Source organism: Chroicocephalus ridibundus, chromosome 1, assembly GCF_963924245.1.
Source record: "Chroicocephalus ridibundus chromosome 1, bChrRid1.1, whole genome shotgun sequence".
NCBI classification, from domain to species: Eukaryota; Metazoa; Chordata; class Aves; order Charadriiformes; family Laridae; genus Chroicocephalus; species Chroicocephalus ridibundus.
Window position 1 is genome coordinate 177836402 of NC_086284.1, and position 18404 is coordinate 177854805.

An 18404-nucleotide genomic window follows, 5' to 3' on the forward strand; every position below is an offset into this window, starting at 1 on the left:
TTCCCTGACATGTGTCAGCTCATGAAAGATGAAAACTATCTTATTTTAAATCGTGCTGTCTGTTCAAAGACATACTCACTCCAAATGTAGTGAGTAGAAATCCACCCACCACAGATTCAGTCATATTGTGGTTTTTGTGTTAGGGTGCAGCAGGGGCGGGGGGCTTCCTGGGACTGGGAAGTGCGGGAGCTCCCCCAGAGCAGGCAGAGCAGGGTCTCACCCGCTGGCATCTTTGGCAGTGGGATGTTCCCTGGGAGCAGGGCATCTGAGGAGTCAGCCCATAGGTCAGGGTTGGGCCCTGCTCAATGAGGTCCGTGTGCTTCTTGCACACAAATGTGATAGAGGAGTTTGTAAAAGACGAGTATTTCATTTGTTTCAGAGGCATTATTGCTAAACTTTTTTTTCCCCTTGTTATTCTGTGTGCTTCTGGGCGTTGCAAGAAATGGTAATGAAAAGCTACTCACCTGGGCATGAGTGTTCTTCCTTGAAGAGGCAGTTATATTGGAATAAGAGCTGACAGATGAGGTGGTGTTCAAATCATCTGTGCTGAGGTTGTCAAGAGTGTCACTGAGGCCACTACTAACTGAGCTGCTGTCATCCCAGCTGCAGAGAAAGGAGAACATCTACTTTACATACTGCATGTTAATAGGCAGAAAGCATCTCAAAATCAATAGATGTGATTATTTATTCTTCAAGAGGTTTACCAGAAAATTATTAGCAGTAATATTCCCTAATGGACAATTAGTTTTCAGACTTCTTTATTAATTATTCACTCACTGTCAAGTGGTTGCTTGTTCAATTAATGAAAGATCCAGGTGCCTTTTAAAAAATTAACATCAGGTCTAAGCAAGCACTGGTGTAAGTCATTAAAACAGGTTGTTTCACGCTTCATTGCAATCACATTCAGTACACTGGCAGGAAAATCCATTAAACCTACCTGGTATTGCTAGCCAAAGCATTATTAATAACTTGGAGAACACCCGATGGATTTGCAGGCTACAGAAAAATAAAAGGAGTATCTCTTCTGTAGCCTAATCAACTGTCAGGAGGAAGCCAGTATTTCCAAAAGTTTTATTTTCTTGTCTTCAGCCTTTGTCTAGTGGGTGCAGTGTCATCAAAATAGGATTCCCTGACAGCACAGTCACCAGAGCTGACAGAGAACATGTTATACATCTCTCGAGAAACACAGGCTGTCAACTCTTCTGCTTTGGAAGACTGAGGCAGAGGATGCAAATGAGAGAAAGGCTACTCTTATAGAAATGTCATTTACCTATTCTCACAACAGCCTTGCTTTTGCACAGAAGGGAGGTTGATTGGTGTTTCCCAGATCTGTCTCTACACAATTGTTTCTCCATAGTGTTACATTATGAGTCTTAGCTTATTGCCACACACAGACGAATACTCCCAGTTTTGCTGCACCTCCACCTGTTAATTTTGTTTTGGATTATTCCTAGGCCACAGAGTCTGAAAAATATTCACCTTACCACCTGCAGTGGGATTCACCTCCTATAGTTTTAGCTGTTTAAAGTTAGATATCTCATTTAAGCTATATATCCAGGTATCCTCTCTAACCAGTACAAAGAAGCGGGCTCCTCTAGGAGGCAATTCATCCTGTCTGAAAATATCTCAGGTTTGCGGGATGAACTGCCCACTGAAGGTGCCTCTTTATTTCTTCCCTCTCCTAGAGAGAAGAGGGCTGATAAAACCTGTTCTAGACAAAGCTGGTGCCCTGTTTACGCATGCTGGTGAAGTTCAAAACACAAGAGAAAGTACGTAATATCCTTCTTTTGCTGTAGCCTACATCTTGAGCTGCCTTTTAGGTTGGATTCTACAAAAAATCTAAAACTTAATCCCACAGTCAAGTTAAAGCTCAGTACTATTGCTACTAGTCATTCAGAGCAAACAAGGAAAATATCTGAATCCTTATTTTACACATGGTGTTTTGGGAGATTAAATTCACTTGTCCACTTGTTCAGGGAAGGCTTTAGAAAGTCACAACAGCAGTAACAGTAAACTGCGTGGTACAAAATGTGTGCTGATGCACCAGAAAGTTCAGTGCACTAGTCTTGTATCATAGCAACTGCAGCAAGCATTACCTTTGTTTCACAAAAGGTAGAAAATCACATTAGTAAGCCACCTCAGTGACAAGATAAACATATTTCAGGGGGCAAGAGTTTATTACAGCACTGCACCTTCCACTGTTGAGTACAATGACTACAAATAAACACGTCTTCTGCAACATTTCCAGGTAATACACACGAGTGATTTAATAATACAATTTAATATCCAAGCAATTATAATATCAAACCTTACATGCTGCCCACATTCATCTAAGAACCATCTCTGAAGTATTAATCATTTATACTTTCTGTATTTTACACTATCTAATGTGATACAGAATTTTATTGATGCTAAATGCCATTATTCAAATGTTTATATACCATATGGGAATATACCTTGTATAACAGTGTTAAGACTGATAACTTTAAACACAGATACAACCATAAATAAATGTCGTTAGGTTTTATAGAAAAGATTATAGAAAAGATAATCTGCACTTCTTAAAAGATACTTTAAAAAAGGGGAAAAAAAATCATAAGCCAGATCCAAAATGAGCTATATTAGGTACTTTCACAAGCAATGTGAACTTTTAATGGATGACATTCATGTTAATTAATACATGACCATCAGTTTCCTGAGTCTACCCTAAGACCCTGGGGACCAAGATAAATGTTTAATTCTATTTTGCCATGTTTGTTTATTATTTCATTCTATTTTAATTTTTGGTACTTCATTTCATGCCCATTTTTCTCTATAAGAAGATTGACATTTTCTAAATTCTGAAATAGTTCAGCTGATTCACAAAATATAAACATGTTGCCTATAGCTGAAGTTTTCAGGCAAAAATGGCTATGATCGTGTTTTCTTTCTAGTATGGCTTCTCTGTGGTCTTTCACACTCGTCACACCTCACTCACCAGTGGATTATTAGCAGGTTCTGGGAACACTCATGGCCACCTTGTAAGACATATAGAAGATTATTTTGACGCCTCCACTACTGACCATTCAGAGTTATCACTGTATTTATCTGGATTTTTTTTCTCTTATGATAGGTGCTCAAGATGTTTTCTAAATTTGGGGGCTTTCATACCCCAAAATTTCTGCTAATACCCAGTATGCCTGTAAAAAAAAGGATTATCCCAAATCTCTTCCTTTCCTGTATGGCATTTTTCTAAGGACTGTCAGAGAACCTGATTCCTACTTGACACAAAGTTTCATACCAACCTTTTGAAAAGACAGTAAAAATGGAAAACTCCAACAAAACAGACCATATCAGCCACCCTTTCAGCAATGAAGATGGTTGTCCTGTGCCTTGTCCAGAGTTGTTTTAACTTGTTCATGCAGCTACATCTTTTATCTTTCAGCAGTTACTGTTTCCACATTTTCAGCCCTCTTCCCCCATGTCTAGATAGTACAGTTGCTATCAGATGAGTTAATATAATTTTTGGATAATGAAGATGCCACATTTATAATTTGGAAAAAAATATTGATGAGTCACATTCATTTCTCCTTTAAAGTAGCAAATGTACGACAAACAAATCGGGTAAAATTAGATGTGCATCACCTTAGGATTGAAAACCCATTCTTGTGAGTGTGCAGCAAATTCTCACTGTAATTCTTGTTCTTGTTCCTCCTACCCCTCATCAAAACAATATTCATTGTCAAACTCTACCTAAGGGACTTAATATAGGCTTTTAATATATTGGCTAAGATTCATCTTTTATTTTCATTTTATCTTTCATTTACTTTTCTTTTTCATGCATCCTACAGAGTTTATGACAGGTCAGGTTAGTAACGATGCTTATTAATGCCTGACACTACTTCCCTTCTTAAAACCACATTTTAGCTAACTACAACTTTGGCAAAATCTGCCAAAAATGCCTTGTTTTGGTAACTTCTGGCAACCTTTTATTTGAGAAACCGCTGGATCCCAAGAGGAACTGCAGAAGAACCTTGAAATTTAGCCATAATCTTCACATTAAGGATGTGCATTTTGCTTGTTTCTAAGAGAAATCCTCTCAAATCTGGCTAATTTATAAATCTCTTCAAAAACACTATTTGCACATGCCTGGCACAGTTGTCTCAGTATTTTTCCCAGCTAAGTGGCCAAAGGTTCCTCCCTACCCAGCAGCTCAGCTCAGACGGCTGTGTGCTGCCTAGTTCCATGTTCAAATCAGCAGAGAGCAACAAATAGCCCAGCAGTCACTACTCTCATTGTGGTTGTACATAAAACACAGTTTTTGATAACACAACCACATACTAGTTTTTCTTCTCTAGAAACGCTTCATTAATTTAGTGCTTATAGGAGGTCTGCTCTAGGGATGAATCTGAATTTTGCATTAAAGTAAGCTGTCTTCTGTCATTTTTCAAAGAAGTTGAAAGGCTTCTGTAACGAAAGGGACTATAAGAAGCATGATTGAAGCCCCTAGTGTACCAGACTCCCTGCAACCTGCAAGATATTAGGTGACTGCTTTAACCAACATTTTTAACAAGCCGGACACCTATAAAGAGCTTCTAATTTTCTTTAGAGCTTAGCAACTGACTTGCAAAGATGTAATGCATGTAAATGTGTGCTTTGAACCTGTAGTTTGCTGCAGGGGTATCTTAAAATTTAGGTTACCAGCAACTCAAACTGCATGTCAAAAAACAGCAGCGATATTGGCCTTACTATTGCTGTACCTCAGCTTTCCATCTGTAAAATGGACACAATACATGCACAAATGAGTTTGAAAACATAGACTCTGATAACTGTGGATACTCAGACACTACACTAAAAAGCACCTTAAAAGAGCCCCTTTCTCTTTAGAAAAAATGTTTAAATGGCATATGATAAATAAAATAAGGGGCTACACATGAGAAATAACAAGGAATACACAAAAAGACAAATAACTGCTTTAAAACTGAACACCCTCATTATATATAAAACATTATATAAAATAAGGACTCTAGAGATTGGGGGATGCTGTTGACCAAACCACGATTGCCTGAAAATGTATGTGTACAAGAAATGTGAATTAAGGTTACACAGACAACCCTTTTTCTTAGTTCTGACTGCTTTTACAACTTTATCAAGTTATTTTCACACAGCATGAGTAACATTCAGCTTTATAATTCTGATAATTATTCCATCACTTCAGTCACACACAGGGCTGAATCTAAGCAGGGAAGCTGCACTGCAGTAGGAATGCCCCTTCACCGTGGGAGCTAGAAAAAGTGTGCCCAATCATGTGATAGGCATCAAATGTTGGCTTCCTTCCCATCCCCTGGTTTGATTTACAGCTACTGTATTACAAATTTCATCCAGAAACATACCTCATGCTCTTTGAGTTACTTTTTGGAGTAGCATTGCCAATATTCTTTCTGCTTAGAAGATCTTCTTTGGTGCATGAGGTGTGTCTATGAAATTATGTGCACTATCTAAAACTCGTCCTCTAATTCTAGCCTTTATCTTTCAAATCTGAACAGTTCTTGCCCATTTTGAAGCAAGAAACAACACTTCTGCTGGAGAAAACTTCCACATTGTCTCTAATTGCCGACAGTGGCTATGCATATTGTACACTTCCCAGTGCTCCACAAATTGCTCCAAATGCTTCCAGCGAAGTTCCAACTTCTTGATCATATCAAATTCTCCATGAAGGTGAGGAATCCACAACTTGCTGTCTACACAATTGGTTAGTCTCCACTATCACTCTTTGTTTTGCTTTCGTTAGTGTGTGTTAGTACTGAAAAGATCTCTCCATAATAATCCTCTCATTGACCTTTCTACTGCATAGTTGTTCTAGAAATAGCAAGGTGTCTGAAGTCAAAATACCCGGTGCTTAACACCAGTATGTAGAGCTGAACAAAGATTGCAAACATATTCCCACAAGTATTCCTTCAAATGAAAAGATAAATTGCACTCAGCTGCGCTCATGACACTTTTGTGTTTGCTTTCCACAAGTATTTGGTTTTCTTTGCTTGAAAATAATCCAATCCTGAGTTCACACGCTGAAGTATATGAACCAAATTAGGAATATTTTATATGGGATAAGACACCATTTCACACAGCAGGCAGGCAAGCACCAGAGCTCTAGGGCAAAGATGCAATGAAATAAGACAGATAATACTTGATCATACCCTACATAATGAAGACCTGCAGAAATATGCAACAAATTTTTCTAGATGTTTTGCGTGATGGCTGAAAATACAAAATGTACTGCATTAGGAGGGCAAGGAACCTTGAAGGTACATGACAAGAGGAAGTGGTACTAACAATCTGTGTTAGCTCCATGTATACCTAAAATATTGTCCTTTCACAGTTTCAGAAAATAAAAGCATCTCTAATTGCACACGAGACACATCAGAGCATCCAACCACAATGATTGTTCCTTCCACCCTTCCTGTTTCTATTTACAGCATTTTCCTACAAGCTCTTAAACTTGCCAGCTCTGTGAACTCCACCATACTGATAAGCTGGGTCAATGCCTGGAATTTGTTTTAACATTGGCGTACTTCGTTAATTTTTGAGAGTATCTCCAGCCAAAGTGGCCTAAGTATGCAAATGAAAAAGCTTTTCACAAGTAGATCATCAGATATATGAAGGCATCAAGACTCCAATCAATGTGCTATCAAGTCTGCTGGAAAAGTGTGGTTCCTTCAATGCATCCTGCCCTTGGCAGAGTTGCTGGCATTTTTTTCTTTGGTTTATTACGCATTTTTGCAAGCAGAAGTAGGAACTACAGCTTGCAGAATACAGCTTTAGAAAACAAAACCAAAACTTTTCCTCTTAAAGCATTCATTTAATTAGAATAACTGTTCTGTCTAGGGAGGTTTGTAACTCTGAATGAAAAATAGCACTTTGTCATATGCTTTGTACTGCACATGAAGGGCTTCAGACCACAGTGGCAGACCTAATATCCTTGCATGTCTTGCCCAGGAATGAGAAATCCTTAGTCACATTCTTGCTAATGCCAGTGGAACTCACGTATCCCTAGGGACTTGTATATGGACTTGGGATTTGGGGAATCTGAACAAACACGTTTAGCAAAACAACCTTTATTTGCTTTTTATAGCAACTCTGAGCTTTCAAAACATGAAAACACTTTTAAACACTTATAAATCGTTCACTACCATAGTGGGTACATACAGGGCAGTGCCCATGTGTATTTCTGCTGCTAGGGAGATTGGTCTTAGAGGACAAATAAGGTAACTGAGATCATGACAAAAGAGTAACATTCGGGGCTAAAGAGAAACTTAACTCCTGAGTGTGTGTTTTAACATCTACAAATCCATAGTTAGAGCAGATCAAAGATGAGCAGTGAGGTGTTACCCCTTCCTCTGTCTGCATGTGGCTGTCTGTTTTATGTTAATCCTCAGATGATGCAGGTCTCCATGTCGCTCTCTTAGAGCCCCTGGATGTCTCTATACAATTGTTTATAGAAACATTAAAGGTATGAGAAACACAAGCAATTGCTTAGATTAGTATTACTATTAGACTACTTCCATGTTTCCCAAATAAGATGCTAGTACACCAGTCTACTTCAGTGGCTAGGACTGGACACCCTCAGTTATACTGGATAGTTATTTAAATTAGCCAATAGTGCCCTAAAAAAGCAAAATCCCCAAATGTAGCCACCGGTGAAGTGATCAGCTACCTGGAATGTAAGACATTACATTAAATGTGAGTTAGGAAATCAAAGGTTGGCATTTAATCCCTAGACTAAGGCAGGTGCATCCAAAGGCTAAGCAGGAAAAACTGGAGAGATATAAGCAAGGTAGAGGACTTAAACTAGATGCCCACAGTAGAAAGCTTGAACTTGGTCCACCTTTCCTTACTCTACTCATACAAGTTAAGGCCTGCAAGAGGAAGACAGAACTTGTTGACCATCAGTCGGTGCTTAAGCTAGTCCCACACACATGAAATCCATAAAACAGGGAATGCAATGCATAAATCAGCCGCTACAACACAATCCATGGAGGTGGATGTTGCTTCTCTACGGCACACCAGTAAGGTGAATATTACCATGCAGTCCAGGCTGCCACCATGAACTAGCCTCTCTGACACGTATATTTCAGGAGAGTAAGGCAGGATTCAGCCTAAGTAAAGACTTTATAGCTACTCCCCTAATTGACTTTTGAGAACAGATATGATCTCTTAGCTCATTAAGAAGAAAAGATAAGAAAATAATTGGAGTGTTTTACTCAAAGCAACTCCTGAGTAGCGTGCCAATATATCAGCTGGCAAACTTTCTCCTTCAAAGTTCAGTTCATCATGAATTAATCCGTTATAAATCTTTTACTGTGAGCTCAGCTGCTCATTATTCACAAAACAGCTACACTGACCCTTCACCGACAGATTCAAGATGGCACAGAGTTCATAAAATCAATACTTTGTTTCAATCCACAGACTGTGAGAGCCAAAGCCCAGGCCCTGAATCAAACCAGAAACTTGCAGGAGCTATAAATTTCATTACAGGTTTTCTACCCTCATAGCTAAATGAAAACAGAGCCAGTTGGACTCATACTTCACCACCTTCTCCTCAGCAAGTGTAATGCATTACCTGTCATACCCAAACAAGGCAATCACTGAAGCGTTAATCCTGAATTACTTTCAGGTCAGGGATAGAAAATCATGCCATGTACATTTCAAAATGTAGCCATTCAGCATATTCTAAGGAAAATTGTTTACAATTAAAAAGAATAGCAATGCATTTATGCATCTGCTTTCATGCAGTACCACTTTAGAAGGATTTTTTTATTTCATGTTTGATTTTTTTTTATAAGAAGATCCAATTAGAAAATTATATCCTACTACAGAAATTACTTCTAGCCCAAGAGCACAATTACAGCAAAATGCATTTTTGCAAGGTCAATGTATTCCCATATTTCTTCTTCCAAGCATTTAATAAGCGCTTTAAGAAACAATTTGGTTTTAGAGCCTGCAGGAAAAAAAAAAGAATTGATGGAAGATTTACATTTCTTGTGATAATTATACATACTTTGCAAAACCTGCATACCCACACCTCAGGATCTGAGTAAGACTGCCAGAACCCCTTCTGGTTTCCACTTATTTCTGAATACAACGCTTAATATGACATGATAGGGACAGCAGAAAGTCATTAACTAGCTCTAAATTCATAACAGAATGTATCAACAATCTGAAGAGGGAACTTTGCAAAATGGAATTTAGGCAAGTGTTACTTGAATAAAATAATAAATATCCAACTATAAAAGACACTTCATTCCTGGAATGCACAGTTCTTTTTTTTTTTTTTTTTTCACGAGGCAGATAAACAGCATTCATTTTTAATTACATTTCAAACAGTATATGGAAAATAGTAATATATGGGCTGAAGCAAGATGTAAGGAAGTAATTCCATCAAGAACTGTTGACAATATCATAACAAACCAAGGGAGAAGGGCTTTTGATGGAATTATCTTCCTGCTGCTGTTTGTTACGTTTTTAATATTCTGTTTTGAATCCAAGAGATGTTTAAATTTTTCAAATGCAGATTCAGACAAGTTAATTAACATCAGTTGAATGGACATAAACAAACAAATTAAAGTGCCTATACAGTTCTTTGGAAGATGCAAAAGCAACACAGAACTCTATTCCTTGTTACCTCATCACTTTAAGAAGTAAAAATGTCATTCTTCACTTCGCATACGATTACTTTGCATCCCCAAAAGTGAAGAGAGAAATGAGATCCCACAAGCACTGAGAAACATCTCATGGGATCCACATTTGTATTGAAAGGAAAACCATATTGAAACCAGCACCTTAAACACCTGGAGATAAGTAGAATTTGCCATTCATATTTGCAAACTGCCAGCCACAGCTGCAGGTGGGAGGGAGGTACTGAAAAATGAAAGTTCTTTACTCAACCTTGTCCTTAGAGCGTATGAAGAAACCAGACAGATCTTCCAGATAATTGTTCAGAGGAGAGCTCTTCTCAGTAATTAGTTGCCTGATGTCAAAGTCTGATTTACTGGTGACCTCCTCTGCTGTATGTAGTCTCTCACTTTTAAGAGTATTTGTTGCTAGCACTAGCTATACTATTCTTGCTTACGTGCAGAAGCAGGGATTTATTTTTCCTGCTTGCAACTGATTAAACTCAATCTGAAATAAAAAACATACATAACTATTTCAGCAGAATGGTGTGAAGTAAATCTCTGTTCATTCCGGTCATGATATTCATCCTATAACTCTCCGTGAAATAGCAACACTTGAAACCAGCAGTTTTATGCAGCTTTGCTGTTGGGGTAAAGCAAAGTTTGGAGCTGGTGTTGGCTTGTGAGAGATATTTGCTACCCCACATTGTCCTTTGCTGATGACGAAAAGATGTGTCAGGCAGAGACTAAACCAAAAAACCCAATGGGGTTTGGGTTTTTTTTTTGTTTGTTTTAAAATCTCCTTTACAATTGTAAACTGAAAGTAATAACTTATTGTGGGACACCTCCAATCCTTATTACCTCATCGCAGCAATCCCTGATAACCTTCTTACCAGATGACACAACGTGGTCCCAGGGCTCACAGCCCTGCGTTGCCGTCCGAGGAGTGGGGAGAGCACCCTGGGCGCGGGACACATCCCACCATGCGTGAGCACAGGCAGAAATGCAGCCCTTCTGAAAGCATGGGATTAACTTTTTCTGTGAAGCAACTGCAAGCAACAAGTTTCCTCCTGCTCACCCTTGTTCAATGCAGTTTTTTCCTGCAGGTCTCAAGACAAGGTGATGGTTTGCGGATTTTAGCAACAAGTTGTGACTGTGGGAAAAGCTGCTACTTTGATGCCTAAATGGCTTCTTAATAAAAATCTTCACCCTTGAAACTCTTTGAGAGCTTGATCCCCACAGATATTTTCAGATAACAGGGTAAGCCTACTATCTGATGCCTAATAGGCTTACTTGCTTGCAATCAGCTTCACAACGTCAACCTGTCTGACAAAGGAGAAGTTGAACAGAACACAAAGCTGTTTTTTCTCCCAGTTTTGTTTGCCAGGGCCGTCACTCACATGTGTTGCTCATTTCCCAGATTTTGATGACTAAAGACCCAGATTACTGCTTTAGAAGAAAGTAGAAAGGGACTTTCTCCTGCTTCTGCATGACCTGATTTTTAGCATCATTTAAGAAGGAATGAAGGCTTCAATGCTCATTCTCTCTGCGCATCTGGCCTTCAGGCCCTTGCTTATCACTGCTGCTTGGGCAAAACTGTTGGCTGATTTTTATCAAACTTTACATAAAATATAAAGGCACAAAAAGCTATAGTTCGCAACTCTTATGAAAACACAGAGCCATGTGAAGACAGAGGCAAAACAGAAGTCTCTCTGAGAGGAAATGTGCAATATGAATGAAATATATCAGATATACATGATTTGGTAGACAAAGCAGGACTGCTTAAAAAAAAAGTTTCACCCACTTTAGGCATATCTTTATTCCCTTTTTTACCCCAAGCTGCTGAGTTTAGAAAATGCGGTTTTCAGAACCAAGCTTATTTGCAGATATTTGGTCATTCTAGCATTTAATTGATATTTTTCAATTCCCCAAATGTTTAAGATATCCTCGTTCTGCACTAAAGAGCTATTTGAGCATTTAGATTATTGACATTGGTTAGACAAATTTTTTTGAAGAGTTTAATGTTATCTCTAATCCTGGCTTGTGACAGGCTTTTGCAGCAATTCTAAATGCTATTCAGTTGCATCTTACGTTACATTGCCAGTTTTTAGCAGCAATCATAGTATTTAGATTCTGCTCAGACATCACAATTGGGATTGATTCATTTCCAATATTATTATCCATATGCCAGTGGTACCAAATCTTTGTTAGTCCCATAATCTCCTGAAGCATCCCTCTTCCATGTGTTTATCATCTTGCCAATGAGGGTAGGAGCTCATTTATGGAACTATTACTTCAGGTTTCAACCTAATCCTTATCCAATTTTTAAGAGTCTGGAGAAGACAGGGTTGTAGGAAGTAAGCTGCAGGCCAGACAAATTACTCAAGTTTCTGGACTGTGACAGGGTAAAATATCATTGAGCTATGTGGATATAAAGCTGGCTGGAAATTTTCAATCAAAACATAATTGACAATATACTGGTTTTTTTTTTTATATAGAAATTGAAACACCTCACAATATTAAAAAAAAATAATAATCACTTGTTCAAAAAATGGAACAACTTAAGAACTAATTTTTAAATTTCAGTCAATCTATACTGCCGTTATCGTATTAAAATCAGAAATAGTACATTTCTTTGCAATGAGAAAACGGTCTAACGGGACACTGCAAATATTCATTTCCTATCTTAGTTTTCAGATGTCTCCATTTCATTTAATATTTCAAATCATTATGGAAAACTCTACTTAATACTGAACAAAACTACCTTTTTCTAATTTGAAGCATCTTCAATGAAATATTACACCATATGCTATTCATATGAAAGTATGTATAGATAATAAAATAATAAAGGATAGCATAAAATGGATGCTTGAAATAATAAAACTTTAAAAATATAATTTCTTATTTCTTAAATCAAACATATTTGAGTTTCTCTTGTGACAAATTAAAAAAACATTTCACTCACAATTTAATGCAAAACCAGAGCCAAAATATAAGCAACTCCTTTAAAAAGAAAAGGCAAATTTTGATCAAATCTCTAAAGATATGCAACCAACAACAATAACTAATTTTTATGCATCCTAAACTTTTTGGTATTCTTCCTAGTACAGTGACAGATGTTTCCTGAAGGGATGGCTGTATTCTGTTTTGTAAACAATTTCCTTCAAGAAAGCCGAACCCAAAGCCTTCAGAAAGCTGTAATCCTTCTGGATAACAGAATATTTCCTTTGGCTGTTTTTAGCTCAAAGTTCAGTGAAAGGGCACATTAAAAGCACCCCTTTCAGCTGAAAAGGTGGCAGCACTAATGTACCTCACTGTGAGTTCTCTCTTTCCAATGGATGAAAGTAGTGAAATTACTATTACTGCCAGATTGCCTGAAAGAGAAAAATGGTGCTCATGAATTCCAGACACTCTTGACACAGCTTGTCGGCATGCTGTGGGTTGCAGGTTTTAAAAAGGGGACCCATTTCAGCCTCTAAGCATCTTCAGGAGAAAAACAATGCCTGATCTCCCTGTAGGCACATAAAGAACTGCCTGAGCGGATCTAATCCCCTAACATGTCAGGAACTATCAAATGTTTAAGGAATTTGGTTCTGGGTGTTTCTCAGGGACTCTGGGTGACTGGGGTCAGCATCAAGGGGCAGAAAGGATTTTGTGATGGGACCAAAGAAGAAGTGGTGAATGATGGTGACAAAAGCCCTCTGGCTGGTCCTCCCCAGCTCACCACAGCTGTGCATGTGTTTGAGGAATGGTAGCAGCAGATACGGACAGTAAGGGAAGGAGATTTTGGCACTTGAGGAGCCTTGTCTGTCTCCTAGGGTGTACATGCCAGGCCCACTGCATCATGCTAGAGACACAGTACCGTGGTTTTTGCTGGGATAGAGTTGACTTTCTTGCTGGCAGCTGGTGTGGTGCTGTGTTTGGATTTGGGATGGAAGTGGTGTTGATGGCACACTGATATTTTTGGTTGTTACTAAGCACTCGAGTCCTTTTCTGCTCCTCATACTGGCCAGCAAGTAGGCTGGGGGTGCACAAAAAGTTGGGAGGAGACACAGCGAGGACAGCTGACCCCCAACTGACCTCAAGAATATTTCATGTCATGTGACATCATGCTCAGTATATAAAGTAGAGGAATAAGGAGTATTAGGTTTGAAGTGATGGCATTTTGTCTTCCCAAGTAACCGTTATGTGTAATGGAGCCCTGCTTTCCCGGAGATGGCTGAACACCTGCCTGCCGATGGGAAGTGGTGAATAAATTCCTTATTTTGCTTTGCTTATGTGCGTGGCTTTTGCTTTACCTATTAAACTGTCTTTGTCTCAATGCACGTGTTTTTCTTATTTTTCCGATTCTTCTCCCCATCCCACTGTGGGGGGAAGGAGTGAGCGAGCGGCTGCGTGGTCTTATTTGCCAGCTGGGGTTAAACCACAGCACACAGTTATCTGCTGGGGAGTGGTGGCAGGGTCCCTCCAGGCAGCTCTCTTTGCTGCATAGGACACCTCATCTCAGAGCCAGTTTAAACATCTCTCTGAAATGATGATCACATTGGAGCTGCAAACAAGACATGTTTTAAGTGCAACTTATCCATACAACTGTGTGAATATTTAATTAACTTCAGTAATACAAAAAGCAAGTTTTCCATTTATTGTTACCACCCAAAAACTCAGTCCCAGGGGAGCTACAAAAGTGAATCTAAAATTATCGGGAAAAAAGGAAAGAATGCACACACACTATTTTTTCAATGCATTTCTTCCATGGGAAAAAAGAGAAAAAAATACTGTAATGGATAGGCATGAAGCCTGCAGTTCTGCTGGAAAGAGAACAGAAAGGACTAGAGTCCTTTTTACCATCTGCTAGGAGAACTAAGAATGAAAATACTCATCTGCAATGTTTCAGAAAGAATACGGATGCAAGAAAGATCGAAAGACCAGACAGCACGAGATTGTAGAAATAAGATGGATTGCAGCAGAGAGGGACACCAAGCTCAAATCCTGCATGAAAAAAGGATGGATGTTACCTACAAAGGTCAGAGCTCTAGACACCATCAGGGAGCAGAGAGTTTGGAGAATCAGACTGGTGCATTGTCTATACCCTAGACACATACAGCTGAGACAAAGGGCGCTACAGACAGCAGTACAGAGCCTGCAGCAAAAATCCTCCCATACAATTCTAGCAGAAAAAGTCTGTTGTCTTTACATTATTCAAGTACTACATGTACTTACTTTTCACCTGAAATTGCCCTGTTCTCTCCCATTTAACCTAAAATTCAGATAATCTTTGCTCTCTGACAGACCACATAAAATTATCAGAAGCAGCGGAAATTAAAGGGCAGAGGGTATTGCAATAGCAAGAACAGGCTATGGCAGGCTGGAAACTCTAGTGTAAACTTACCTCTTAAAATCCCCAGCACATACAATATGTACTACTACTGATCACAGCCCTTCTACAACTAACCAATGTTTATAATAATCTAATCTAATAATATATAATCTAACTCCCACAAATTTCAATTCCCAGGAAAGGTACAGGATTACTGGCATAAATATAAATAGCAAAATGTCCTAAAATGATTTTGAAGGACTACAGGTGGGGTAAAGGAATAGCTAACCTTATATTGGGTAACAATCAAGACTATTGGGCTAAAATATAACAGACAGGACCAACTATGAAAGGAGTAACTTTTATGTAAGTAATTGCTAAGAAATACACTAACGCTACTATCTTCTCTTGCAAAAGTGCGGAAGAAAACCCTGCAAAAAATGCTGCTCCCTTTTCTTGACTATATTTCTTCAGTCACTGCAAAGGCAAAAGAGCAGCAGTATCATGGAGGCAATTCTTCAATCATCTTGCTACATTTTGTGACTTTTTACAAAGGAATAGAAAAACAGAGAGAACAGAGTCAGAGGGCCTCTGACCTTCCTCCACTTTTTGCTGACTCACTGGCTTAATAAAGACGCTTGCTCTCTAATCCTTCATTCAAAGCTTTGATTTTCAATTGGCACCCTAACTTTGGCATTGCATCTAGCAGAACTTCATGTGAACTTGATGTAGTACTCAGGTAACCCCATCTAATTTTCTGATTGTGAGATACTGAAATACAGATGCTTGTTACAAATGTGATAGTTAACTGAGTTAAAGATTCGCTTTTAATAACTGTATTAAAACTGGAGATTGGAGAGTACATATACACACTGTTTCATAACAAAGTGGCCTTGGGGTGCTCTACATTCAGCAGGGAAGCACCATGTGTGGCCTTCCCCACCCTTGATATTGCTTCTCTTTCCCTGCTGAGGGACCTGATCCATGTAGTGGCTTAAGCACACACTAGCTTTTTGGCCTCAGATTCATTCTTCAGAAACCTAGGCATTGTGCCAAAACATCCCTAGAATTAATGCTGGTGAAGCGTAAAAACAAGAGAGCCCCAAACCAAAGTCTGAAGCCAGCTGCAGTCATCTGCAAATAGACTCGTCCGTGGCTCGACCAGTTGCAGCTATGGGCAGCTGCTCCCGTGTACAGAAAAGAGAATGTGACTGTTACAGGTATTTGCAGAAAACATCACAGGATTCTTGTTTGTTACGACAAACAGGTAGACTTCAATGGCCCACTGGTTTTTTATTCACTTATTCAAGCATTTTCTTTGAAAAAAATTAACTTTGATTTCTCCCTTCTCGTATGAAGATATGGCTATGAGTCAGTTGTGGTCTGTCTGTAACATGGGAAAGTCTGGGAGTCTCTCGAGACTGACAAGCTGCAGAGACTCCACTCTTTTGCTGTAACACCACTGTTAAAAGCATTCGGCATAGTTGAACATGACAGGCTGCTGGTTCAGGCCTCCGGTCATACTCAAATCTGTCAAATGCGCTGGTTTACACTTGGGAATGCTGGAGTGTGCAACCCTAGAAAATAGCAAGCCACTAAGGGCTCTCCCCTAAATTGTGCAGCGTTGAGTCCATCTAGTTATATCTTTGTTCCTTTCCACTATCAAAATAGTCTGCTAGCAGAAGTCAGGATATTTCCTTGTTAAAAAAAAAAAAAATTAAAAAAATCTGACATCTACTGATATTTGATTCTCTGTTTATTACTCTTTTTTTTATAAAGTACTCCAGTTTAGGTTTTTCTAACAAAGTTTTGGCTGACTTTTTTGTTGTTCGTTTTTTATGATACACAAACTTCTATCAGAGTTTGTCTGAAGGAAGGATTCACTATTTTATTTATAGTTCTATTACTGAAAGCAATCTTTTAAAAAAACCCTTACTTGGGACACTTGCAAAAGCAGAAGTCTCTTGGGGAAGAAATGAAACAAACTGAGATATAAACCAACTTGACAAAAAAGATCCACAATTGAAAAGTAATGACTGACAAAAATGAAATAGATTTCACAAAGCAGTCCACAATTAAATGCCTGAGCCTAGCCAGCCTTTCTAAAGGAATTAGGAATTCATAAGTATATGCAAATATACATTTTTATATTGGAATAAACAACAAAAACCTTTATGTTCTGAGGTATAAATGATCCCTAAACATCCTTGCCCTAGGATTAGTGTTTTCCTCGGACTTTCCCTTAGAGGAAAGAGATTTCCTTTATTATTAAACCATAACTTAGAGGGTTTTCGCCACATTCAAACTACCAAATTTGATGATGTTATGTAGCATCATTTTTCTTTATGACGTGTAGGATTTGGGTAGAGATCAAGAGATCAAAATTCTCAAGCGTAGATGTCTAAAAATGTGACATCTAAGCACTTAAGAACATCATTAAATGGCCTAATTTTCTCAGTTACTGCAAACCCTTCAGTCTGTTGAGACAGAGTCTGCCTGAAATTATAGCAAATAATACAGCTGAGCAGGGAAATCAGGAAGGCCTCCTATTGCCTTTGCTTCTATCTAGCACTCCCAGATATGAGACACATAATTTACCCCTTTACATTAGCTGAATGCATTTTTATAGCCTCTTTTTATTTTTAAACTTTGAAGGGGGAGGAGTTGGGTTACTCCAGAGGACTGTCTCCATCTTTTACACATTGCTGCTTTTGATTTCTCTGAAATCAATGAACTTTACAAAAACTGAAGAAAATTTGATGGGAAACTGCTAAAATGTTCTGTTTAATGCTGCTTGAAAAGATTCTTCCATTTCAAAGTTAATCATTTCTAAGTCAGGTTTCTGAATTTGCAGTACCTCAAACTTGACAGCTTTTCCCAAAGAAAGGTTGTGCTTGATGATTATTTGAGGGGAGCCAGATCTGATGAATATTCATGTTCTGAACATAAATTCCCTGCCTCCCAACTCTTCAAACCAGTCATTGGGTTTCCTCTGCCTTTTGTAACATGCCCTAAGTGCTCCTTGCAGAAAGTCTGGGCGACAAACAAGTAGAAACAGTAAATTGCCTTTTCAAGACCAGATCTTCTCTCCTCTACAGTTCTGTAGCAATATATACCTGGATCCACCCAAATGGTGTCTGGCTTAACCAGGCTAATTCTTAAGATGATTATATAGTTAAATTGATTCGGAAGCTGCATACAAGCCTTGAGGACTCCTGCTACCGTTTGTGTAGTATGTATGTGTACTATCTATATACAATGTCTTTAAAATCAGTGGAAGTTTGGGATACATGTCTTTTAACAAATCATTCTCCACACTGACTTTTAGCTTCTGGGACTGAGGAGGAATAGCTATAGCAATCTGCAATTGTTTTCCTAACAGTTAAGAAAGTTTCTATTTTATCTTACAATGTACTTCGGTATAACAGGAGTGTACA

At 38.6% G+C, this 18404-nt stretch overlaps 1 protein-coding gene across 8 annotated transcripts in view; it reads right to left on the minus strand.

The window, feature by feature from the left end:
- Positions 1-18404, minus strand: part of NAV3 (neuron navigator 3) — a 566306-nt gene that overhangs the window by 67764 nt on the left and 480138 nt on the right. For all 8 annotated transcript variants that reach the window (XM_063322883.1, XM_063322884.1, XM_063322882.1 and 5 more), the window contains one exon: positions 465-603. In XM_063322883.1, the coding sequence (XP_063178953.1) occupies positions 465-603 (139 nt within the window). The remainder of the gene's footprint in view (positions 1-464; positions 604-18404) is intronic.